At 35.5% G+C, this 27,234-nt stretch overlaps 1 protein-coding gene across 4 annotated transcripts in view; it reads left to right on the plus strand.

The window, feature by feature from the left end:
• The window catches only part of UBE3A (ubiquitin protein ligase E3A), a 77,142-nt gene that overhangs the window by 11,581 nt on the left and 38,327 nt on the right, over positions 1-27,234 (plus strand). For 2 of the 4 annotated variants that reach the window (XR_012502738.1, XM_074354170.1), the window contains exons 2-4: positions 13,684-13,747; positions 16,373-16,492; positions 19,716-19,760. Coding sequence is in view for 3 of the 4 variants with exons in the window: in XM_074354170.1 (XP_074210271.1) it covers positions 16,473-16,492; positions 19,716-19,760 (65 nt within the window). In the remaining variant the exon portion in view is untranslated. Of the gene's footprint in view, positions 1-13,683; positions 13,748-16,372; positions 16,493-18,045; positions 18,213-19,715; positions 19,761-27,234 lie in introns of all 4 variants that reach the window. The other 2 variants (XM_074354171.1, XM_074354172.1) reach the window with 2 other exon arrangements.

Raw genomic sequence — 27,234 nt, forward strand, 5'->3', positions numbered from 1 at the left:
TCTATATGTTCTGGATACAAATCCCTTTTCAGATAATATGATTTCTAAATATTTCCTCCCATTCTGTAAGTTTGTTTTTTTTTTTTTTTCCATTTCATGATTGTTTCCTCTGAAGCACACAAGGTATAAATTTTGGTAAGTCCAGTTTATCTGTTTTTCTTTTGTTGCTTTTGATATTGTTATTTAAGAAACCATTGCCTTACCAAGGGCATAAAGATTTATAACTGTTTTCTTTAAGAGTTTTGTAGTTTTAACTCTTACCTATAGGTCTGTCATCTGTTTTGAGTTGATTTTTACGTATGGTGTTATGTGAGGTAAGGGTCTGACTTTATTCTTTTACCTGTAGATATCTAGTTGTCCCGGCACCATTTGTTGAAAAGACTGTTCTTTCTTATGAATTGTCTTGGCACCCTTGTTGAAAATCAGTTGACCATAAATTTAAGAATTTATTTCTGGACTCTGAGTTTTCTTCCATTGATCTGTATGTCTGTTCTTCAGCCAGTAACACAAATTCTTGATGACTGTAGATTTGCAGTAAGTTTTGAAATTGGGAAATGTGAATACTCAAACCTTGTTCCTTTTTGGGCTATCTGGACTCCTTGAATTTCTGCGTGAATTTTAGGGTTAGCTTGTCAATTTCTGAAAAAGGACAGCTGGGATTTTGATAAGATTTCTGTTGAATCTGTAGATCTGTTTAAGGAGTATTGCTACCTTAATATTATATCTTTCAATCCATGAACATGGAAAGTCTTTCCCTTTATTTAGATCTTTAATTTTGTGTGTGTGTTTTGTAGTTTTCATTGTACAGGTCTTGAGGTTCTTTTGTTCAAAAGAAATATACTTTGTTATATATTCTTAAGAATTTAATTTTTTTAATGTTATTACTAATGGCATTCTTTCTTAATTTTATTTTCAGAGTATTCATTGCATGTGTATGGATTTTTGTTCTGAACTTGTATTCTGTACAACTTGATTTTTTCCTCTTAACAATAAGTTACAGAAATCTTTTCCACTATATGAATGGCTATATGTGCGTCTACCTCACTCACTTAGCAAATGTTTATTGAGCACCTGCTGTGCCATAGGTATTTTTCTAGGTGCTAGTGGGGACAGCAGTGTAGAAAATCCACCAAAACTCCTGTTTTCTTGGAACTTATATTTAGTAAGGGAAAAGACTGTAAACAAGATAATGTAAAAGATACTGTGTTACTTAGTGCTTTTCAGGAGAGAAAATAAAGGAAGTGGGATATAAAGTATTTGGAGGTGGAGGAGCTGAGTGTAAATTTGAGTGGCCAACAAAAATCTCACTGAGATGGTAACTTGAGTAAAGAACTGAAGGAGATAAGAGAGTTAGCCATGTGGATGAAGAGGGGTGGGGGCATTTCAGGCAAAGGGTGTAGTGAATATGGAATCCCTGAAGTGGGAGAGTGCCTGATGTGTTTGAGGAAAAGTGAGGTGGCCTGAGTGGCCTTAGGAAAGTAGATGATGGAAGTCGAGTCAGAGAGCAAATGTAGGGTACAGATCATTTGGTCATAATAAAAAGTTTGCCTTTTACCTCTGAGTGAGATGGCAAGCTGTTAAGGGTTTTGAGCAGAGGAGTGAAGGTCACGTTTCATTTTAGCAAGATCACTCTGGCTGCCATGTTGAGCATAGGCTGAAAGAGGTGAAGGGCAGAATCAGGAGACCAGTTGATAGGCTACTACAGTAATACAGATAGGAGGTGATGCTGGTGAGTTGGACAGGGTGAGCCAGGGAGGTTGATGAGAAGTAGTTGAACTATTGGTATGTGTTCAAGTTATAGTCCGTAGGATTTGGTAATGGTCAGATGTAAGTGTAAAGTAAAGGGATGAGTAAAAGATGACTTTGAGATTTTGGCTAGAGAAACTAAGAGAATGGAGTTGAACAATACAAAACAATACTTTTTAATTACTGCATTAAATGTGTGCATGACACCACAGCCCACATAACTACAGATAATTTTACCATATCAGCCTGGGGCTGGGGAAGAGGAAAAAAAAAAACCTCAAGAAAGGAAAAGAATGTTGAATATGTAACATATGTCCTGACAGAAACTTGAGATGGAAGACTATCAATCTTATGAGTTCTGCCAGTCTTTAGAGCTGAACTAGGAACTAACTCAGAGTTCATAATGTATTATGAAATTCTTTACTGTGGAATTTAGGTGGTTTTCAATTTTTGCTATTACAAATAATGGTATATATTATTTCTGTAAGGTAGATTTCTGTAAATATGATTGTTAGATCATGAGCTGTATCAGCTTAAAAATCTGATAGCTATTGCTAATTACTCTTTAAAAAATCTTTCTGAGCAAGTTTCATTCCCAACACAGTGTACGAGACTGCCGATTTACCTCATTGCTTATTTATTTTATGTATAAATAGTCTTTTCCAATATTTGAATGTTTAAATACAGCTTTATAAAACTGCCAGGATTTTTGGGCTCATTTTCTGTTATGTTCTTTGTTTTTTTACTCTTATTTATAGGCACCCTGTATATCATTAATCATTTATTATAATTTGCAAATTGGTCTCATCTTTTAATTTTATAGTATCTAGTCATGAATTTAAAAATTTTTGGTATAGTTGAATCTGTCTTATGGCTTCTGAGTTTTAGCATGCTTATAAAGATACCAAAATAATCTCGTATTTTCTAGCACTTTTATGAGATTACTTTATAGGTTTAGATTTATAGATTTACATCAGTACATTAGGCATTTTTTTGAATATTGTATGATTTAGGTTTTGATCTGGATTGCATTTGGCATATTTTTGGATATGGTGAAAAATACCTACTTTTTATTTTTTTCTACTTGGGCAGCCAATTCTCTAGACCGCCTAAGGGATCCTTTCCCCACTGATGTAAAATGCCATCTTTTTATATACTAAGTTTTCATAAACTAAGAAAAAATCATTTTTATTGAAGGATAATTTATATCCAAGTAAAGCGCACCCATTTTTTAAGTGTACAGTTTGATGTATTTTGACACATGTGTACACTGTAACTACCACCATAATCAAAATACAGAATATTTGAATTACCCTGCAAAATCCCCTCATGTCCCATTCCTCCCTCTTGGCTCCAGGCAACCACTGATTTGTTTATTAGTTTTGCCTCTTCTAGCATTGCATTTTTGTTGTTGTTGAAGCATAGTCAGTTTACAGTGTGTCAATTTGTGGTGTACAGTATAATGTTTCAGTCATACATATACATACATATGTTTGTTTTCATGTTCTTTTTCACTATAGGTTACTACAAGATACTGAACATAGTTCTCTCTGCTATACAGAAGCAACTTATTTATCTAGCATTGCATTTAAATGGAATCATATAGTCTATATTCTTCTTTGTTTGGCTTTGTTCACTTAGTATGTAGTTGAGATTCCTCCTTTTTGTGTTTATCACTAATTTATTTTTTGGTTAAACATTTAGATTTTTTCCAGTTTTCGGTTGTTGTGAATAAAGGTACTCTTTGCATGTGTGTCTTTGTGTGAATGTATTTTCATTTCACTGGGATAAAGGCCTTAAATTGGAATTACTGGATGTGGTCATTTTATGTTTAAATTTATAAGGAACTGACAAACTTCTCCAAATGGTTATACCATTTTGCTTTCTCACCAGCACTGTATGAGAGTTCCATTTCTTCCAAATTCTTTTCAGCATTTGATACTTTCAGATAAATTGCAGACATTCTGATGAGTGTGTAGTAGTTTCCCATTGCAATTTCTTTTTCTTTAACTGTAGTGAAATACACATAACATAGAATTTATTAGTTTAATGATTTTTAATTATACAGTTCAGTGGCATAAAGTACATTCACATTGTGCAGCCATTACTCATCCATTTTTGAAACTTGTTCATTGTCCTAAACTGAAACTATTACCCATAAACAGTAACCTCCCAATTTCATCCCCCTTTCTCTGGCCCCTTTTAACCACTACTTTACTTTCTGACTCTATGAATTGGACTACTCTCGGTACTCATGTAAGTGGAATCATATGATATGTCCTTTTGCTTCTGACTTAATTCACTTAGCATAATGTCCTCAAGATTCACCCATATTACAGCATATATCACAATTTCCTTCCTTTTTAAGTCTGAATAATATTCCATTATGTGTATATAGCACATTTTAACCATTCATTCATTGATGGACACTTGGGTTGCTTCCTTCCTTGGCTGTTGTGAATAGTGCTGCTATAAACATGGGTGTACAAATAGATCTCATCAAGCCCTGCTTTCAATTCTTTGGGGTATATGCCTGAAGATGGAATTGCCAGGTCATATAGGAATTCCATGTTTAGTTTTTTTTGAAGAACCAACATACCATTTTCCACAGCAGCTGTACCATTTTACCTTCCCATAAAGGTTCCAGTTTCTTCACATCCTTACTAATACCTTGCTAATATCTTATTATTTTTAAAAATTAATTGCCATATAATGAGTGTGAATTATTGTGATTTTAATTTACACTTCCCTGATGAATAATGATGTTGAGGTTTTCATGTATTTTTCTTTTCAGGATACAAGTCCTTTTTTAGACAGATACGTGTTTCTTCTGTATCATTACGGACTTTTTTTTTTATTTTGGTACTTATTAACGAGAGAAGAGTGTTGAAATTTTCAACTGTAATTGTGAACTTGTTATCTTTTCTTTCAGTTCTGTTCATTTTTGCTTTATGTATTTTCAAGTTCTGTTAATTGGTACATTCACATTTAGAACTGTTAGATCTCCTTGGTGAACTGATTCTTTATCAACAGAAATATCTGTTCTCTGGTAATGTTCCTTATCCTAAAGTTGTGTTTGTCTGGTATTAGTATAGTCACTCCTCCTTTCTTATTATTTGAGTTTGCATATTATATCTTTTGCTGTCTGTTTACTTTCAACTTCTCAATATGTTTAATATGTCTTTTAGATGGTGTGTAGTTGCATCTTTTTGCAGTCTTCGCTTTTTGAGTGTTCAGTCCATTTATATTTATTGTAGTTGTCAATATGATTGGGTTTAAGACTACGGAGTTACTATTTGTCTTCTAGTTGTTACATCTATACTTCTTTTTTTTCTTTTCCATTTGGATTGAACATTTTTTTTAGAAGTCTGTTTTATTTACGCTCTTAGCTTATATTTTTATTTTTTCCAGTTGTTGCATTCATATGTATAATATGCACCTTAGTTTACCTTAGACTACCTTCAAAAATACTAGACCTCTTCTTCGCATATAATGTAAGAATTCTAGAGCATTGTAAATTCATTTACCTTCCCTCATCCTTTTTGCTATTGTAGTCTTACATTTTACTTCTATGTAAGTTATACATTCCACAACAGAACTTGTAATGATTTCTTTAGACAGTCAATTGTTTTATAAAGGAATTTAAAAACCAGAAGCAACACTCTTTGATGTTTATGCTCATATTTGCCATTTTCATTTCTTTTCCTTTGTAGATTTTCTTTATGTGGACCCAGCATTCTGTCTGGTGTTATTTTCCTTCTACTTGAAGAATTAAAAAATTTCTAAAGCACCAGGTCTATTGGCCAGAAAACACTTTCAGCTTCTATTTGTAAACATGCCGTTATTTCATTCTTCAACATTTTATTAGGAAAATTTTCAAACTTACAGATGTGAAATGATGTAGAGTGTGATTCTACAGTTAACATTTTGCTGTATTTACTTCGTCTCATGTCTATTAATTTGTCTTATTTTTTATGCTTTTCAAAGTAAGTTGCAGATGTTTTTATCTCATCCTTAACTTCATATTGTCAGCTAAAACTTAGAAATTTAATATTTTTCTACTACTCCACCATAAAAAAGAATAAAATAATGCCACTTACAGCAATATGAATGGACCTAGAGATCGTCATTCTAAGTGAAGTAAGCCAGAAAGAGAAAAAAAAATTTACCATGTATCACTCATATGTGCAATCAAAAAAAAAAGAAGAAAAGAGGACACTAATGAACTCATCTACAAAACAGAGACAGACTCACAGACAGTAAACAGTCTTATGGTTACCAGGGGGAAAGGAGGTGGGAAGAGATAAATTTGGGAGTTTTGAGGGTTGCAAATGCTAGCCACTACATATAAAAATAGATTTTAAAAAACCAAATTTCTTCTGTATGGTACAGGGAACTATATTCAATATCTTGTAATAACCTATAATGGAAAAGAATATGAAAGTGAATATATGTATATATATGCTTGACTGGGACAGTGTGCTGTACACCAGAAACTGACACATTATAACTGACTGTGCTTCAATAAAACAAACAAAAAAGAAATTTCGTATTTTCAACTGAATTTAGTATATTGCATTTAACACAATTTAGTATATTGTAGTGATTATCTGTTGCTGCATAACAAATCACCCCAAACTTAGTGCACCCCGAAACAATAGCAGTTAATTTATTGTGCTTATGAATCTGTACTTTGGGCGGAGATTGACAAGGATAGATTGTCTTGGCTTCAAGCCTGTCAGCTGGAAGGCTTGATGACTGGAGTGACTTGATTGGATGAGTAGAGGCTGGAATCAGCTGAAGGCTTGTTCACATGTCTGGATGTTGATGCTGGGTGTCAGGACTTCAGCTGGAGCTCTGGTCTAGAACACTTAACGTGTTGCTTTTATATATGTTTGCTTGACTTCATTGCCACATGGCTGGCTTCCTCACTGTATAGCGGCTAGATTCCAAGAATGAATATCTCTTGGAATATTCATTCCAAGAGCAATATTCAGAGCAAGGCAGAAGTGCATCATGGCATTTTTGTAACCTTGCGTCAGAAGTCACAGAGCACGTCTTACCACCATACTCCTGATTGAAAGTCACAGAAGCTACTCAGGTTCAAGGGGAAGGCATAGACCCCACCAGCTGATGGGAGAATGCCAGTGTTACTTTGTAAGAAGAGCATGTGGGAAGGGATATATTGTGGTTGGCCATCTTTAGAAAATACGATTTGCCACATATGCCATTCCATGAATTTTGACAAATGCATACACCTTTGCAGCACAGAGTACTATCAAGTTATAGGAACCTATACCCCTTCTTAAGTCTTTTACTTCCCCAGCGTTACTTACACTCCCAAATCAATCATTGTTCTCTGATCACGTCCACCCTAGAATAGTTTGCTGTATATAAATTTCATATAAATAGTATTATAGTAATTATTTGTTTGAAGTTTCTTTTACTCAGCATAGTGCTTTTTTGAGGTTCACCCATGGTACTGCATATGTCAGTAGTTTGTAACTTCATTCTTCTACACCTGAGCTATTTTCAGTTCCTAGCCGTTGTAAAAAAGCTGCAGTGAACAATTGTGTGAACATCTGTGTGTGGCTATATGTGGTTTCTTTTCTGTTGGGTAAATACCTAGGAGTGCAACTTAGGTTATAGGATAGTTGCCAGATCTCTTCCTCAAATTGGTGGGTTTGTTTTATATTCATACCAACAATTTGGAGAGTTCCCAGTTGCTCTACATCCTTGTCAGCATTTGGGGCCGTCAGTCTTTTTGACATAGTCATTCTGGTAGGTGTATAGTGGTTTATCTTCATATTTTGAAGGATATTTTCACTTGGTATATAATTCTAGGTTGACATATTTTTCTTTAAGCATTTTTTTCTGATGAGAAGAAGTCTGATTATACTTACCTTTCTTTCTCTGTACTTAGTCTTTTTTTCCCCTCTGGCTTCTTTTTAAGATTTTTCCCTTTGTCACAGGTTTTCTTTGTGATTATCCTGCTTAGGATTTATCGAGTTTTTGGTTTTGTGTTTTTAGCTGTGTGTTTGTTTTCATCAGACTTGGAAAAGTATCAGCCATTCTTTCTTCACGCGTATTTTTTAAGTCATTTCTCTTCCTCCTATACGCCTACCCTCTTTTCCTGGGATTCCCATTACATGTATAATGTTAGATTATTTGATATTATCTTCATGTTGTTAACAAATTTTTAGGGTTTTTTTTTTTTTTTGTCTCTTTGCTTCAGTTTACTCTGTCTTGTATTTCATTGTTCTTTTTTTCCCCTGCAGTGTCAAATACTTTGAGATATTTCAGTTTGTATTTCTACAAGTTTCATTTGATTTGTGTTCATGTATTCCTTTGAATCCTTGAGCATATTTATAGTAGCTATTTGAAAGTTCTTGTCTACTGATTCCGTCAATTCATTAACTTCAGGGTCTATTGATTGGTTTTCCTATTGGTCATGGGTTGTATTTTCCTGTTTGTGTATTTAGTAATTTCTTCTGGGATACTGAACATTGTAATAGTCTGTTGTTGAGTGACTGGATTTCGTGGCCTTGTAGAATGTTGAACTTTGTTTTGGCAGCAACTTAAGTAACTTGCTGGTCAGTTTGATCCCTTCAAGGCTGTATTAGATGTATCAGGAGAAGGCTTTACTTTAAGGCTAGTAGCTAGTACAAAGATATGAACCTTCTTAGTTCTCTACCAAGTACGTGTCCCCAGTGTCAGCGTATTCTCTTCACTCTGGCTGGGAGGAGCTTAGGAATCTCCCAGTCCTATATAAGCACTGGGGATATTTCAGCTCACAGTGCATCTTTCCTCAGCTTCAGGTAGTTTTTCACTTTACTCACGTGCAGTTCAATATATATTGTAGCAAACTTGAAAGGACCCCCAAGTGGCACACTTAAATACTTACAAGTGTGCACATAGCTTGTTGAACTGTCACAGACAGAGCACATGTGTTTAGCGAGCATTCAGATCAGGAAACAAGACCAGCTCCTCTGAAGCCCCTGTGTTCTCTGTCACTGCCTCTCTTACCCCAGGAGTAACCACTGCCCTGACTTCTAATAGTATAGGTTAGATTTTCCTATTTTTATATAATTAGAATCAATCACATTTTGTTGTATCTGGCTTCTGTCACATAATGTATTTGTGAGATTCATCCACATTGTTATACTTGGTTGCTTATAATTTCTGTGTAGTACAGTTGACCGTTGAACAGTGTGGGGGGTTAGGGGTGCCCACCCCCTGCATAGTTGAAAATTTGCACGTAATCTTATAGGTGGCCCTTCGAACTTTATACATCTACGTCTGTGAATTCAACCAACTGCAGATAGTGTGGTACTGTATTAATGTATTTACTGAAAAAGAATCTACATATAAGTGAACTTGTACAGTTCAAACCTTTTGTTCAAGGGTCAGTTGTATTTCGTTTTTCATTCTGCTGTTGATGGACATTTTAGTCATTTTTGGTTTGGGGCTACTAAGAATATTGCTACTCCAGATATTCCACTAAATGTCTTCTAGTGAATATATGTACTCATTTCTGTTTGTGTCCTTAGTGGAGTTTTTCAGCCATAGGGTATGCATACATTAGTTTTAGTAGATAATGTCGAAGTTTTTTGAAGGGATTGTACTGATTTTAATTATACTGTTTAATGATCTATTCTTTAGTGCCTGGTAGAAGAAGTTTCTTGGAAGAGAGACATAGTTCTTTTAGAAAATGAAATATTCTTGTTTAATCTTACATGTTTAACAAAATTAACTTTTGTTAAATTAACATTGGGTTAAATTTGTGTTAATTTGGAAGTAAAGGATTCTTTTGTTTGTTCATCCGTGATTTGGAGGTAGTTCAAAATCCTTTGTCAGGCCATGGATACTGATTCCTTTTTTTTTTTTCTTCTTTTAAAGAGAAAGTTTTTCAAGAAAACATAGTCCCTGTTACTATGAAAATAAAAATATGGATAAAATGAGCTCTACTCTGAACCAGCTGACAATTAAAAGCACTGAGAAATGCATACAGATAGTTACAATGTAAGGTATAAAATAATAAAGGGTGGAAACTAATGAATTATTTTACAGTATTAGGAACATACAGTACGACACAGAGAAGACTGGTTATTTATAGAAGAGGTTAGAGAGCTCTGTGAGATACAGCCTCTAGAATGAGTAGAGTTTTTTAACAGGGCGTGAAATTTTTTAACACAAGATGAAGGTTAGCAAAGGATAGAGAAGTATTTCTGAGTGAAGTGTCTTGAGAAACAAAAGCACTGAAGTCAGAAATACAGATGGCCAGTATATGTTAGCCTATAATCCAGTGATGGGACTAAATCATCAGGTACCTGGTAATAATGTCATATAGTGGGCAGTAGGGCTTGTATGAATGGGTGGGGTCTGTTGCAAGGGCTTCATGTGCTATGAGGACTTTGAAATTTATCCTTTGGGCACTGGGAAAGCATAGAAGATTTTGAGTATGAGAGTGATATGGCCAAATTTGGGATTTTAGGAAGGCAGCAGAGTTAAAGGGAAATTAGGTGAAAATGAGATTACATCTATAATATGACAGTGTTGGTATGCATGGGGGAGGAAGGATGCAAGAAATATTTCAGAGATAGAATTCACAGGATTTGGGTATAAGAAGTGTTTGGGAAGGAGGATGGCCTTTACGATCTAACAAGATGGGTTTGAATCCTAAGCTTGTATTTACTAGTTAAATTGACCTAAAGCAAGTCACCTAAGAGAAAATGTTCCTCTTTTGTAGGATGTTTATCCTGTGAATTTATTCTGTGAACATTTTTAAGCAATGAAAGTGTGAAAATGAATGATAAATATGTTCTCTAAAAGAGTGGTCTAGTCTGAGAGGAGGCTGGACTGGCAGGTTTTGGCCAGATTGTGCAGTTTCATCTGAAATGTTACTCTGAAAGCAATTAAAAGCCAGCAAAGGAATTATTGGGGGAAGTGTTGGAGTGTGGGGGAATTTCTGAGGTAGAATTAATAGCACTGAGTGAACAGTTTGTTGTACTGGAAAGAGAGGGGGCGTTCTCTTTAGAATATGACTCAGAATTTTCAGTTTGGGTGACTGGACCAATAGTGATACCGTTACCTCACAAGGGTTTTCTCAGTGTGCCTGCTAAACCTTGCTCATGCCTTAACGCTCAGTTTATGTTATCTCATGAAGAACGTTTTTCCTTTTTCCTAGGCTAAGTCAGAATACTGTATGCACTTACCTTATCTTGATTCTTCTTCACAGCACTTAACTGTGAATTGCAGTTATCTAATTTATTGTGGTTTTGAGTATTTGTGCCTATTTCTCCCATCATATGGAGATAAGTGATTGTCTAATTTCTTTTCGTTGTTGTTGGTACCTTTTTTTTTTTTTTTTTTTTTTTTACTCTTTTTTAGAGGAGGGAAGTAATTAGTGTCTGGTTTCTTTATCACTGTTTTCATCCACTTAGTAGGCATTCAAAATCTAGTAGACATTTTTAAAAACTTGAGAGATAATTGACATATAACACTGTATTTGTCTTAGTTAGTAGACATTCTTTGAATGAATGACTATTAAGAATTTGAAGGTTAACAGGTATCAACCCATAACAGTGGTTAGGCTAAATAAAAATAAAGAGGGAGAAAATAAAGAATGGCACCATTTTTTTTCAGTCTGTAACTAGGACAACAAGATTTAGGCACATTCAGGGTGGAGTATTTTGGGAAATAATTGTGTTTGATTCTTAGATGTTAATGAAACATCCAAGTGCAGGTGTACCATTGGTAATTGAAAGTAGCAGGCTTATAACTTAAGAGATAGAAGCTTAATGATGTGGAGTTGGGGATCCTAAGTATAGAGAGGTGCTGTAGGAATGAATGATGACATTGCTCAGAAAATTTCTAGGTTAGGAAAAGGGCTAGTAATAGAAACTTGGAGAGTGGCCATGAATGAGGGGTAGGAGGATGAACTAGCAGAAGACCTACTTGCTGTCAAAGGTAGAACACAAGGACGTACAGCATTATGGAAGCAAGGAGAGGTGAGAAGAGGTTGGCGGTGTAAAATGCTGCAGAAATAAAGTAGATTAAGGAGCCATAGGATTTGGAATGTACAGGAATGATGACTTATGCAAGAAAATACCAGTATATGAAAGGTTTTGTATGTTAGTATCTGAGCTAATGGTTTTCAGGTCTTTCTGGTAGTTGGAGGAGAATGAGGAAATGGCACAGTAAAGAGTTAATGGTGTTGAGAGAATTATGCTGAGAATACTGTATGAAAGCAATATTTAAAAATTTTAGTCTGACTGCAAAATGGACTAAAATGAGAGCCTAAAGACAGGAAAATTTAAGCAAGAAAGTTACTGAAATAGTCGTTAGTTGTGAAATTTACAGATATACAAAACAAGTTTTAGCGAGTAGCTTTCAGATAAATTTGACACCGTAAACATGGCATAAAGGAGAACAGGATTGCTGAGTGGACGCAATAAAAAAGTGATAGAAAAGGTAGTCTGTGAAATTGTTTGACTTATGGTTAGAAGGAGGTGAAGGAAGTAGGCTATTGGAGAGGAGATAAAGGACATAACAGATGCAATAATAAATACATGCATGTTTGTGTGTCGAGAGGGAAGAGAAAGTGAGAGTAGGCAGATGGACTACTTCAAGAATAAATGAAAAATGTTAGAGGGACAAGTGGATGTAGATGGTATAGGCATTTCTTGTGATTAGTTTAACACTTCTTAGATTATTAGATTGAGCCTTCTGTTGAAGAGGGACATCGATATGAATAAAACAAAGGCCCTAGGTCTGGTATAAGAGTGCTGATGGCTAAATTTGCAGAGTGCAGCTAACGTTTCTGATGCTTACAGTTTCTGTTACTTACCCTGTATCCTCATGGATTTGGTATATTTCTTCTGTGATGATGTGTTCCTAGTCTGAGGCAAAGTTTCTCAGTTTGGGGTTTGCACATCACCTGAAATGTATGTTAAAAACTACAGATTCATGAACTCCCATTTTATGTACCGATCACAGTCTCTGGAGGTTCATATCAGGTAAGTACCTGGTTTTACAGCATCCTCAGGTAGTCCTGTGTTAGGACAGAGCTTGAGAGTCAGTCCTTTAGGGTCTTAAAACTTTGTTAACTTGTTAAACAAATACTGATGTGCAGTGTATTCATTTTCTACCATCAACCTGTAGGATGCTGGGAGGGTTTCTTGATTTGGGGGACTTGGTTTCTTCCTATGTAGTAAAAAGAAATGTATTAAGACTTTAGTTCCTGTTCAACTGAGAAATGCTCTCATAGTGTACAAATAAGTTAGAATTTACAGTGATTATTTGCATGCTTTAATCTTCAGAATTTGGTTTTTGATCAGTTAAGTTTTCATACATTAAATGTTTGATTTAAGAAATAATAATCCCACCATGTACTGAGGCCCTGTTGTACTCCAGGCAGCATTGTCCTACATACTTTGAAGACATCTTCTTTAATACAGCAACCTGACACCTAAGATTCACAGGTCAAAAGGAGTCCAAGGCTGCTGCACAGGAAGTAGTGGGCAGTTGCCCATGTATGTACCTAACATGGCAGATGCTCAGCAAAGGGAATTTAATTAAAAGCTCAATTATGGTAGGTATCTGAAGGAATTAGAAGCATGTAGTCAGACAGTTTTCAGATATTTTCAGCCCTTTTGGAGGGAGGGAAGAGTAAGAAATAGCGAGCAGTAAGCTCTGTGGATGAGTGGGAAACGTGGTTCTGCCAGCTGACAGTGCTTAGGCCGCAGGGCCTGCCTAACCATCTTCCCATGCATCCTGGCAACAGCAGGAGGGGTGTTTGTTGCTTGTTTTTGGATATTTATAAATATTACAAATGAATTTGCTTTTATAATAAATTTTAGAAAAAAATTTTATCTTTGAAAGTCATTTATCCAGTTGTCTGTGAAAAAAAATTGAGTGAGGTGTTTTGTATTTTAGGTTAAAAATCTGTAAGAGCCTGATTTTAGAATTCACCAGCTCCTCAGAAGTTTGGCGAAATATGGTATGTTTCTGTTTTATTTTTTGGAATTCAAAATTGCATGTGTATCTTAATGTCCTGGTTAGAATAATGACAAAAGTAGTCAGCAGATTTGGGTGTCTGCCATTTTTAAAGCATTGTGCTAGGTGCTAAATCACTGTGCTACCAAGTAGACCAAGGGATCTAAGTGGGATTCTGAAAGAATTTGGAAGAGGATAGTGTGCCGTAAGAAGTGAAAATAACTGTGTAAGAGGATTGAGGGGCACGTTTGGCTGTTAGGCTATGAGTTAATTATAGCTTCCACTTGTTGGGCTCTTACTGTGTGCCAGACACTGTTGTGAGTAATTTATGTTTGTTCATCCTCATGACAGCCCTCTGAAGTAGATACTACTGTTACCTCAGTTCTACCTGTGAGGAAACTGAGGCTCAGAGAGGTTAAGTAACTTGCCCAAGATTTTCCATCTAGTAAGTGACCAAACAGGGGCTTGAATCCAGACCGGCTGTGGAATCCGTTTGCTCTGGAGGTCTTGTCTTGAAGGAGGTCTTAAAGAGAGGACTTGCCTCAGTACTTTTCAGAATACATGTAACTCTTTAATGAATTAATTCCTCTCAATTAATTAATTAAAAGGTATTTTAACTTTCTCATTAACTTTATGTTTCTAGGTTAGAAAGTTAGACTTGTTTGGATTTTTAAAATCTATGTACACTGTTAGTCTTATGAGAACCCCAGAGGGAGCATTGTTCATCTCAGGGGCGCCTTACCTTTTCCCCATATGACCTCAGGAATGTTGTAGCTTTTTATTAGGAAGCGTGTGCCTATGATAGGAAAATCTGGGAAATTGAGTTATTTCTTCCAGGGATTATAAATCCCACTTACAGGTGTACCTCGGAGGTATTTCAGATTTGGTTCTGGGCCCCTGCAATAAAGCAGATATTGCAATAAAGCTAGTCACATGAATTTCTTGGTTTCTCAGTGCATGTAAAAGTTATGTTTCCACTGTCCTGTAGTCCATTAAGTGTGTCCAAAAACAGTGTACATACTTTAAATACTTCATTGCTAAAAAATGGTAACCATCATCTGAGCCTTCACAAGTTACTATAGTAGTAACATCAAAAATCACTGATCACAGATCACCGTAACAAATATGATAATGATGAAAAAGTTTGAAATATTACAAGAATTACCAAAATGTGACACAGAGACATGAAGTGAGCAGATGCTTCTGGAAAGATGCAGTCAGTAGCCTTACTTGAAGCAGGGTTGCCACAAAACTTCAGTTTCTAGAAAACATAGTATCTGCAAAGCACAATAAAATGAAATGTGCCTGTATTGGAGTCCCCTAAAGTTATACTTAGGCCAACTCTCACCCTTAACTTGAATTTGAAGCCCAAGTTCATAGGCTGCAGAGGTATGGCCTCAAGCATTGATGTTTCATCTTTTCACTTGGGGTTCTCGGATATGTTGCTATTTTATATTGGGTTCTGGATCCATGCTGTTAACCGCCTTCTGTGGTTGTCTGTTGCCACCTGGAAGGTGTTAACTATCAAGGGTCCTTTTTTTCTGCCTCCTAACTTTCTTATCTTTCTTTAGTTAGCTTTTCAGATTTGACCTATATATAGTTTGGTAGGGAAATCATCAAGGGAAAAAATAGTTGCAGGAAATGAGCTCTTGATACTGGGATATTTTAGATGTGTATCTTTGCCAGAACTACAGTGTGATTAGGATGCCTGATAAATGTGCACCATGGCAGTCAGGAAAGTTCAGCTAAGGCCAAGTAAGGGGATCAGGAGATACTAGGTTGAGGGAGGAGGAAATGTTTTCATGTTTTACCATTCTCTGTGAAATTGGACATTAGTGATTTTATGACTAAGAAAGAGTAGAACATGTTTTCATCATACCCAAGGGGTTTTGACTCATGTTAGATCACCCTACTTAAATGTGGAATAGATAGGGCTAGACTTGGTGTTTATATGGGTATGTGTGTGTTGGGGGGATGTGTGTGTTTAACTATTCCAGCAAGCATTTGACTACTTGGAAAACCTGTTTGTCCCATTTGAACTATTGCTATAATTGTGGGGTCTCAATCCATGTTTTAAATCTTTGCTCATTTACATGTATTTAAATCATGAAACTGTGTAGCAAAACTAAATAAAATTACAAAATACTCATTCTGGATTAGAAGTTGGTAGATCTGGGTTTTAGTCCTAGTCCCGGCTTCAACACTAATACTAAAATCTTGGGCAAGTCAATTAATCACTCTAAGGCTGCTTAGTTTTTTGTTTTTTAGTTTTTGTTTGGTTTTGTTTTTTTCACTTCTTTTTCTTGTTTAAAAATTTATTTTTGTAGTATCTGCCCTGATTAGGTAGAGCCAAAGTTGTCATAAGACTTAAGATACTGTTGACCAAAGGGCTTTGTAAACTTTAACACTTCTTAAAAGTACAAGAGATCGTTACCATGTTTTCTCAAGTGAAGAAATCATTTAGGAAAAAAAAATGCTGGGAAACAGTCCTTAAAAGCATATCTGTAATTAACTCTCCTGATGAACGTTGCATTGACACTTAATTGGAACCTTTGAAGATTATTTTTTGAACAATGAATTGGGTTAATATATTAAAGTGTTCTAACTAAAGATTTGTTTAATTTATTAGAGTTATTAAACCTACGCTCAGATCAAGTTAGCAGCTAGACTGGTGTGACAACCTGTTTTTAATCAGTGACTCAAAGCTGTGATCACCCTGATGTCACCGAATGGCCACAGCTTGTAAAAGGTAATTTTGAATGTTATTTTACAGCCTTTAAAAGGCTGTCATTGTAAAATATGTGCTGTAAAAAAAAAAAAATTGAAGAAAATGTATAGTTGGCAAGAATACTGACTGCTAAGAATAGTGGACCTAAGAGTTGACCTGTTTCTCCATTTAATCTTTTTCCTAAAGTATTTCGTGCCTTTCCCCCAGACCTATCTGTATGAATAAACATGAAAGGATTTCTAAAAATTTTCAAGTTTTAAAATAAACATTTTATTGCGAACATTTTATAAAAACTATGAAAAAAGTCAGTATGCTTTAAAAGTGTGCCTTTTATGTGGTTAGAGTTTTGACTAAACACTCCTTTAGAAGTTTTTACAACTTTGGTAATAAAACCAGTACACTTTTCTGTCCAGGAGAGTTAGAGTGGAGATGAAAGGAGTGGCTTGCAGGCTAGAGAAGCTGCACCTAGTATTACTGGAAGTGAGCCTCCATTTTCATTTTCTAGCTCTTGCTGCAGTAATCAGATTAGTGGGTATTTTGTGATCACATTTTCTGTGATCTAAATCAAGGCCTACAATTTATTCTTTATTTTCTAATGTTACTTGCCTATTATTTAATTTGTAAAATTTCTTTTCCAGTTTGTTATTCTGACAAACTTTAGGTTACCCTATGTTAACAGTTCTTCAGTTTTTTCCCCTTTGATTGTGTGTCCTGAAGTTGGTAAAATTACCAAGTATGTTGAATCCTTTCTTTCAAGAGCTTGGTAGTAAAGAATAGACTCTTCAGGGGCTAAATAAAGCTTAGAAACTATTGTTAGATGTTAGATGTTTTAAAATTTTGAGAATTTGAATCCTGACCAACCTTTGGTAAATTATTTAGAGTATTCTGGACAAAATACAATAAGCATAGTGACTAGAGATTTATTCTGGCAGGTACTATTACTTATTACTCACTGCAGGGTAAGTGCTCCCACTAGTTCTGTGTATACTCACTTCTCTCTTGATTGAAAAACAATTTCCGTTTTGAGTAGAAAACAACTTAAACTAACCATGTTCTAGAGACATGGTTTAGGATAGATTGTTTTAAGGGAATACCTCTTTAATCCTTTTTTTACTCTTCTGTTCTTGTTGACTGAATTGGTTTAAATTACTTGGTCTGACCATAAGTGGTTTTTGGTAGCTCATTTTAATATTGTTACTATTAAATGATAGTATAGTATATTTACAGTAATTTGAAGACATTTTGATGCTAATGTTTACATAGCCTCTTGTTTAGGGAACAGACACTGGGAAATAGAATGTAGTCACCATTTAATATGTTTAACCTGTCCCATTTCAGAATCTCAAAACTTTACAGTAGTTACATGTTGTGCTTCTGAGACTCAGACTGGTTTCCCTTCTTGCTTGTGTCTTCCCTTTTTGCAGTAGTGTTTTAATTTCCCTGTCATTGTGTCCTCATTTTTTCCCCCCTCTCTCTTTCCCTGTTAATTTTGAAAGTTGCTGCCTACGTGTTTGAAAGCTTCTAATCTGCCTCTCTTCCCTTAGTGCCAGCAGGTTTATTTTTTGTTTTGCCAGCCTGCTCTGCCTCCTTTACAGTATGACATCTGATGCTGGAGGGTCGCACTTTCAAAAATGAGTCAGCTGGTACATGGGGTTATCATCACTTTTTAGCTCTTCTGTCTGAGAGATACAAGTTTGGAAGCAATCTTGGGGTACTTACCCACAAGGCTGGTGGAGACCAGGTGTGTCACAAAGGTGATTTGCTTGCTCCCTGGGGGAGAGGGTGGAGTGAAATTTTTGCATTTGTGTCACTGCCAAGTCACTGCCACCTCCAGCATGCCCCAATTTTTAGTTCTAATATAATTTTGTGCAAAATTGAAAATGTAAATATACTGCAGAGACGATCCAAAATAAATATTTGAGCTGCTGGACTCTTTTTAATTTTTTTTTTTTTTTTTACATTCTTGTCCTTGGACCACTGCAATGAGGGGTAATTTTGAAAGTCTGATAAAGAAGTGAGTTTTTTTAAAAGCTTAGAAATATGGAACACAGATTTTTTTCCCCCTGGTGGCTCTGATTTTGATTCTTTTGTTAAAGTTGTTCAAAATTTGAAGTCTCAAGTCAGTGATAAATTTAGAAATCAAGTGCTTGTAATTTCATTTTGAAAATTAACCATTTGACCTCTAAAAATATTTTGTGAATTGAAAGTGTGAGAAATCAGTATTATATTGATTCATCTTAATGTATATTGACTGATGCTGGTTATAAAAGTGAATAGAGTAACAGGAATTTATTTTTCAACAGCGTAGTAGGGTAGGCAAAATCAGTTCATGTTCCAAAATGAAAATAAAAGGCATATTTAGAATTTTTAATATAGCTTCAGTATATTTAAAAAATAGTAGAAAATAACTGACAACATTTTATAACTAAAGTTAATTCACAGTTATCCACAGTAAAAGTTTAACACCCCAGGATGGTACAGTTTTTGACACATATGTAGTACCTCCTACCAGTGTGTTTACAGGGAAAGCTAATTTCATTATTGAACCAAGATAATCGTGGTCAGAATGGTAAATCTAATTTACGTGTCTCAAAATTCACTAAGGGTATTAGATTTAAATTTGAATTATTCTAGAGCAGAGGTTGGCAAGCTTTTCTTAAAGGGCCATATAGTAAATACTTTAGATGTGGGCTGCAACCCTCTGTTGGAGTTTCTCAGCCCTGCTCTCAGTAGACGGTATGTAAATGAGTGAGCATGGCTCTGTGCCAGTACAACTTTACCAAAACAGGTGCAGACCCAGGCCTTAGTTTGTCATTCCAGGCAGTAGTTTACTGATGCCTCATCTAAAATTTGGGACTGAATACTAGTGAATACCTTTGATATTGTGGATGACCAATACTTGGCTGTAGAAAGTTTCAGTAGTTGTAAGTTTTTATTATGAATATTTGACTTTGTGAACAATTATGATTTATTATACTGGTTTGTATGTTGGTATATAAATAAGAGTGTTTATAGTTTCCTTTCCTTAAAAAAATGAACTGAGTTTTTATTAGTCTAGCCCTTAAAATAAATGTATTGTATAGCAATCTGATCTGACCACTTTTTTCTCATGTCAGTCTTTGATTACTTTTAAAACTGTTAAAGATTAAATCTCGTTTTCAAATTTGTCTTCCAGAAATAACATGTCTGCCCCTTTGGGGACTGTGGAATATGTTGCTTAACTTTTCTCAATTGCATTTTACAGATCATCAGGAGAATCTCAGTCTGACGACATTGAAGCTAGCCGAATGTAAGTGTGACTTGATTGAGGCTGTGGTGTCTTGTAAGTTGCTCTAGATGCTTTAAGTGGTATCACATGATTTGAAAATACTTTCCAGTTAAAAGAGAGTAATACTTTAAAAAGTAAACTGAGAGATAAGGACACACATGTCTAATATTTTCCATACCAAATAAATACCTCTAAATCTTGGTAATATATTACTAGATTTCTGTCTGGAAAGATAACTGCATACCCCTGGATTCTTAGTATTTTTGCTCACGTAGCAGTTTTGGGGAAATAGAGAGAGGAGGAAAGAGTTCAGTGTAACAGTCATTTATTAAGTGCCTGCTGTGTACAAGGTGCTGTATTGTGGATACAAAGATGCGTAAGATTAGTTTCTGAACTACAGAAATTTACAGTCTACTCAGTGTGAAAGACCCAGAAGCAAATCATTTCAGTCGTTATGGTAAAAGGACACTTGGATGGGACGTGAATGTAATGGAGGACCAGGGCACTCAGGTGCCCATTGCAACAGGAACCAGTCTAGATGGCAGGGAAATAGGGCTGATCAAGGAAGGCTAAGTCAAGTCTTGAAGTGTGACTGGGAGTTAGGTAGCACTTCTAGGCAGAAGCATGAGCAAAATTATAAAGCAGCACAGTGCATGCATGCTATATGAAGGGCCTTGGCCTGTCTCTCATAGGCATTTGGGAATCAGTAAAGAATTTGTTAAGTAGAAGATAGTAACCTTGTTAGACGTATATTTTTAATGACTTTGGCAGGAGGGAGATATGATTGAAGAGAAACCATGTGGTGACCAGGGCTTAAGTATTTCAGTCAGTGAGAGCCTTAACAACAAGGGCAGTGGTATATTAGGAATTCAAGGTAAAGTTTTCTGGATTAAAGAAAAATATTCATTAAGTGAAATAGAGAAGACTTCAGTGCTTAGTTGTGAGATATTAAGAAGTTTAAGATAATATGAGAGATGGTAATTATTGAAGCAAGCTGTTTGAGGTAGTAAGGTTGGAATGAAGAATATACGTGTAGGGAGTTGCTTTTGAATAAGAGCAAAGACCCTCATCTGAAACTAGAAGAAGGCGATAAAGATGGATATGCGATGTTCAATGTGTTGGTAGCTAAGAGTGGGGAAGTCAAAGTCGTTAGTGCCTGGATTATCAATTTTCTCAGTCATTTAGTTCTGCCGCACCACTGTTTCTGTGTCCTTTGAGATGATACTAGGTTCTTGAAAATGTGGTTTGATTATTAAGTAAGTTTGGGAAATGTAGGCTTCTTTCCTGAAAATGGTGTAAATCCTTTAAAATGCTGATGTACGTTGTACATCTCCATGAAATGACTGTAAAATCTGTTTCTTAAATTGATGTGTCCCTGTAACCTTTTCAGTTATTTTTTGGGGTAAAATACAGGTGACAAAATTTACCATCTTTACCATTTTTAAGTGTACTATTTAGTGGTATCAAGTACATCCGGATTTTGTGCAGTCATTACCACCATCATCCTCATAACTCTTCATCTTTCAGAACCAAAACTACACTCATTAAACAGTAACTCCACGTTCACCTTTCTCTCCGGCCCCCTGGCAACCACCATTCTGTCTATGATTTTGACTACTCTTACCTCATTTAAATAGAACCATGCAGTATTTGTCTCTGTGATTGGTTTATTTCACTTACTTTGCTACTTATTTCATTCAGTAGCATGATGTCAGGGTTCATCCACATTGTAGCATGTGTCAGAATTTTCTTCCTTTTTAGGGCTGAATAATCTGTATGTATGTATGTAACATTTATTTTTTTTATCCATTCATCTGTTGATGGACTCTTGGGTTGCTTCACTGTTTGAGCTATTGTGAGTAATGCTGCAGTGTACAAATACCTTTGAGACTCTGCTTTCATTTCTTTGGGTATATACCCAGAAGTAGGATTGCTGGATCATATGCTAATTCTGTTTAATTTTTTGAGGACCCTCCATATTATTTTCTACAGTGGCTATGCCATTTAACATTCTAACCAACAGTGCACAACGGTTACAATTTCTCCACATTTTCATCAACACTTGGAATTACCTTTTTTTTTGTAGTAGCCATCCTAATGGGAATGAGGTGATATTTCATTGTAGTTTTGTGACCATGTAACTTTTTAAGAAACATTTTTTAATGTTTTTGTGGAACACAGAATTTGGTTAGGGGATTTGAAAAGACTGAAAACTTGGAAAGTTATTGGAGTCAATGGATGAAGAAGTGGACCAAATATTATTGAGAGTTTTATGCTACTTGAGTAGCTAGCTCAAGTTAGAGACCTTATCATACTTGCAGTTTAATGACTTTTTAATAGTTGAAGATGCATGTTGTTTCAGGGCTGGATATTAGAGCAGATGGGAAGTGGCGTGTCCATAGAGTGTCAACATGGGTGTAGTTGAATTTATGTGTCATTGGTGATGGTCACTGTTGGAAAGGTTGTGATGCCAGATGAAGGTGTTGTGTTGGTTACAGAAAGCCTGATGGGTCAAATAGATAGTTCAGTGAAACTCTTAAAAGGATAGATGATAATGATCAGAGGTGGATTGGGTGTCTGATATGCCTAAGGTAGTGATTGGCTGAAATAGAGAGGAGATAAGGGACTCCTAAGCAAAGAAAGTCGAGTATTTTGAGGCTAGAGTGTTGGGATAGATCATGCACACGGCCATTAAAGTCACCATGCCAACAATATAACTGGGGCATAACAGGGCCTTTATTATATGGGTATAACTTGCCAGTACAGAGAGGAAAGGTAGAAGATAGATAATATGAGTTTTAAAGTATAAGTTGTGTTTCTGTTGTGTTGTGTTTTGTTTTGTTTGGGAGGATGGGCATTGTTTATTTTTAATATAAGGAACTAGAAGGATAATGGTTTGAGTTGTCTGTGAAACCTTCGCATAAAAGGGTTGCAAAATAAGAAATGCTTTAGAGGGTAGGTCAGCTTTAGAGAAGGCTGAGAGGTTGAGGAACCATTATATAAAGCAGTTGAAGACAGCAGTTGAAGACGGGACAGCCTGTATCATAAATGTGTTTGTAGAAATCTCGGTGGAATAGGTGGGTGAATTAGATGGGTGAATCCAGAGTAAAGAATGGAAAAGGATAGATGAGGCTTACCTTCTGTAGTAAAAACCAGGGATGGCAAGAATGTGAGGCACAACAGGATATTTGTCACAAGATTCCAGGTGAGACTGGTGTTACGTCATGGGTTGAATTTGGCAAGCTGTCATATGTTTAACTTGCCCATGTTAAGGTAGAAGGAAACAGAAAATTAGATCCACCATGTTGTCTTGGCAGAGGTGTCTGAAGTGTTATTCATAGTAGTGAGAATATAGTTCTGAATCTTCATGTCTGCCACAATTTCGCAAATTCCTATACCTATGGAAATCGTGACCAGGCTGTGCTTTTAGTAAGATTTGTTCTACCTTGATCTTGTGGGTCTTGATTTATAAAATAGGTAATGAAGGATTCTTGTTTTTAACCTAAGAATTAGCTAGGGTATTTGATTAATGGCAACATCTTTTATTAAAACATAATTTTTTTCCAGCACTTTGAGATACATTTACATTTGACATCCTTTAACTAGGGAACACCTTGAGTACATTTTAAATAGTAATTTATATAAAATTAAAGAATATACCTGTTTGATTTTTGAAGTTTTTAGTGTTACTTATTATGTAGAGTGCAGAAAAACACAAAGTTTTTAACAGCTGCATGGTAATTTACAGATTAGCCTAGAAATAGAACTAACGCAATAGCCCAGATCTTTGTATTCAATTACATGTACTACCTGTATTGGACTTTGTTTAAATTTATATCTACCATTTAGTAGTCTTTTTGCACATACTAATTTAGACTCTTTAATTTTCTTAGTGATTTCAAAGCCGTTTTTAGTAACTTCAGATTTCTTAGCTTTGATGGTTACTCCTCAACCTTATCTCTAACATTTAGACTACGTTTTCAGGTGTGTAACTAAAATAAAGGAATCAAGGGTAAATGTATCAAGTGATTTATGATTCAGTATTTAGCGAGCCTGTTTTTTCTGAATGTTGGAATGACCCAGGATGCAGTCTTCAGGCAACCATTGCCTGTTCTTTCTTGGTGAGAGCTTTACCACATATACTGTGACCACTTGTTCAGTTTCATCTCCAACTCCGGCATGAGTCTGAATTGTACACTCAGGTATCCAGTGTGTCTGAGTCTCAGACGTAAATCCAAAATAAAATGGAGCTCTTGTTTTTCGTCCTCTCAGCTCTACTTCTCTTGTAGTCTTTTTTTTTTTTGCCATCTTAATCAGTAGCAACTCTTTTTTTATCTTGTAGTTTATCCAAAACTTTGGAAGCATCCTTGATTTCTCTTTGTCTCAGTCATGTTAGCAGCTAATCCTATTGACTCTACCTTTAAAATACTGATAATTCAACAACTTAAAAAAAAAAGACGACACCATTTCCACCTCTACTACTCCTTTCTCAATTGCTGATTAAAGCTATCATCTTTTGCCAAAAGAAAGAAATTTTTCCCCAGTAGTCTTGCTGCTTCCATCCTTACCCCTTACAATGTGTTTTCTATGTAACAGCCAGAGTTATCTTTTTAAGATGGAAGTTAAGCTGGGTTATGTATGCTCAAAACCTTTCAAAGGCTTCCCATCTCTTTCAAAGTAAAATCAAAAGGTCTACAAGGCCCTTTATGAGCTTCCTTTTACTTCTGTGACCTTTCCATTTTGTCTTGCCCATCTTTGTCTACGTTGGCTTTATGCTCTTGCCCTTACATTTGGTGTTCTTAAGACTTGTGCCTATTTTCGGTGACCCTCCTCTGTGATATCCACATGGCTTCTTTTCTCAGTTGCTTCAGAGCTCTTAAATGATGCCTTATCAGGGAGGCCTTCCTTGACCAACTTTCATCAAAGGGTGGGTGTATTCTGTCTTCCCCATTCCCCTTACTGTACTTCATGGGATTTAATACCATTTTACTGGTTTCATATTGATTTCTTTGTTTTCTGGCTTATTTAATACTAGCATGGAAGCCTCATGAGAGTGCCTGCCATACAAAAGGTAGTCAGTAAATACCTATTGTATGAAAGAATGAAATTACTACATTTATGTAAAATGTTTATTTTTACCTTTCAGTTCCCTTGCAGAAATGTAGGAGAATTTTCTGGGATCATATTGGATCTGATACACTTAACAGTTTGTTTATATATGAAATATATATACATATCTCTCTCTCTCTCTCTCTCTCTCTCTCTCTCTCTCTCTCTCTCTCTCTATACACACACACACACAACTTGTGTAATGATACCTGACATCTTGAGCACCTACTGTATGACAAGCCATTGTGTTTAGTACTGCACATGCATTGTATCATTTGATAGGAGAGGTAAGCCTTTTATTAGCATAGACTGGCAATATAGCTTATGTCCTCTGAAAGAGATTGTAGAGAATTGGTGTAATTTCATCCTTACATTTTTGGTGAAATTCACCAGTGAACGCATCTGGTGGTGGTGCTTTCTGTTTTGGAAGGTTATTTTTTAGAATTTTTAAAATTGATTTAATATCTTTAATAGATACAGGGCTATTCAGGTTGTCTATTTCTTCTTGTGAATTTTGGCAAATTGTCTTTCAAGGCATTGGTCCATACATTTAGGTGATCAAATTTGTGAGCATAGATTTGTTTATAGTAATTTCTTTATTATTCCTTTAATGCCCATGTGATCTGTAACAATGTGCCCTCTTTCATTTCTGATGTTAGTAATTTGTGTTCCTTCTCATTTCCTTAATCAGCCTGGCTAGAGGATTACCGATTTTATTATTGATCTGTTCGGAGAACCAGCTTTTGACTTGTTGATTTTTCTCTGTTGATTTCCTTTTCTTCAGTTCTATTGATTTCTGCTGTTTTATTATTTCTTCTGCTTACTCTGGATGTAATTTGCTTTTTTTCTAGGTGGGGCTTAGATGATTGATTTTAGATCTTTTCTAATGAATGCATTCAATGTTATAAGTTTCCCTCTAAACATTGCTTTCTCACTGCATCCCACAAATTTTGATAAGTTGTGTTTATTAGTTCAAAATATTTTTTAGTTCCTTTTGCGATTTTTTTTCTTTGATTTATTATTTAGAAATGTTTTTTAATCTCCACATGTTTTGAGATTTCCAGGTATATTTCTGTTACTGTTTAATTCCATTGTAGTCTGAGAGTAGACATTCTTTTGAGTTTGTTAAGGTGTGTTCTATGGCCCAAAATGTGGGTCTGTCTTGGTGAATGTTCCATGTGAGCTTGGGAAAAATGTGTAATCTGCTGTTGTTGGATGAAGTAGTCCAGAGATGTCAGTTACATCCAGTTGAGTGATGGTGCTATTGATTCTGTGTCCTTAATGATTTTCTGCCTGCTAGATCTGCCCATTCCTGATAGAGGGGTTTTGAAGCCTCCAGCTGTAACAGTGGATTCATCTATTTTTCCTTGCAGTTCTGTCACTGTTTGCCTCATGTAATTTGATGCTCTGTTGTTAGTGACATGCACATTAAGGATGGTGGTATCTTGGAGAGTAGACCCATTTATCATTTTCTAATGCCCTTTTTTAACCCTGATAACTGACTTTGCTTTGAAGTTTGCTCCGGCTGAAATTAATATAGCTACTCTTGCTTTCTTTTGATTATTGTTAGCATGGTACATATTTTTTCTATATTTATTTATTTATTTTTAACATTTTTTATTGAGTTATAATCATTTTACAATGTTGTGTCAAATTTCCAGTGTAGAGCAATTTTTCAGTTATACATGAACATATATATATTCATTGTCACATTTTTTTCTCTGTGAGCTACCATAAGATCTTGTATATATTTCCCTGTGCTATACAGTATAATCTTGTTTATCTACATTTTGAGATCCCAGTCTTTCCTTTCCCACCTCTCGCCCCCTTGGCAACCACAAGTTTGTATTTTGTGTCTAAGAGTCTGTTTCTGTTTTGTATTTATGTTTTTTTTTCTACTTATATTTAGAGTGTAGACAACGTATAGTTGGATCTAGATTTTTGATCCACTCTGACAATCTCTGTCTTTTAATAGGTGCATTGAGACCATTGATGTTTGAATTGATTATTGATATAGTTGGGCTAGTATTTAACATGTTTGCTACTGTTTTCTATGTGTTGCTTTTGTTTTTTGTTCCTATTTAGTTCTTCTATTCTTTTTCTGCCTTTTGTGGTTTTACTTGAGTATATTATATGATGCCATTTTTTTCTCCTTTGTTAGCATATCAGTTATCCTACATTTTAACTTTTTTCAGTGGATATAGAATTTGCAATTTGCATTTATATTTAATCCTAGTCCACTTTCAAATAAATCTGTATCACGTCAGAGGGACTATGTCAAGTCACAGGGAGTGTGAGTAGTTTATAACAAGATTACCCTAGTATCTCCCTCCTACCGCTGCAGTCATTCATTTTACTTATATATAAGCATGTGTACACATACATG

Source organism: Camelus bactrianus, chromosome 27 (assembly GCF_048773025.1).
Source record: "Camelus bactrianus isolate YW-2024 breed Bactrian camel chromosome 27, ASM4877302v1, whole genome shotgun sequence".
NCBI lineage: Eukaryota > Metazoa > Chordata > Mammalia > Artiodactyla > Camelidae > Camelus > Camelus bactrianus.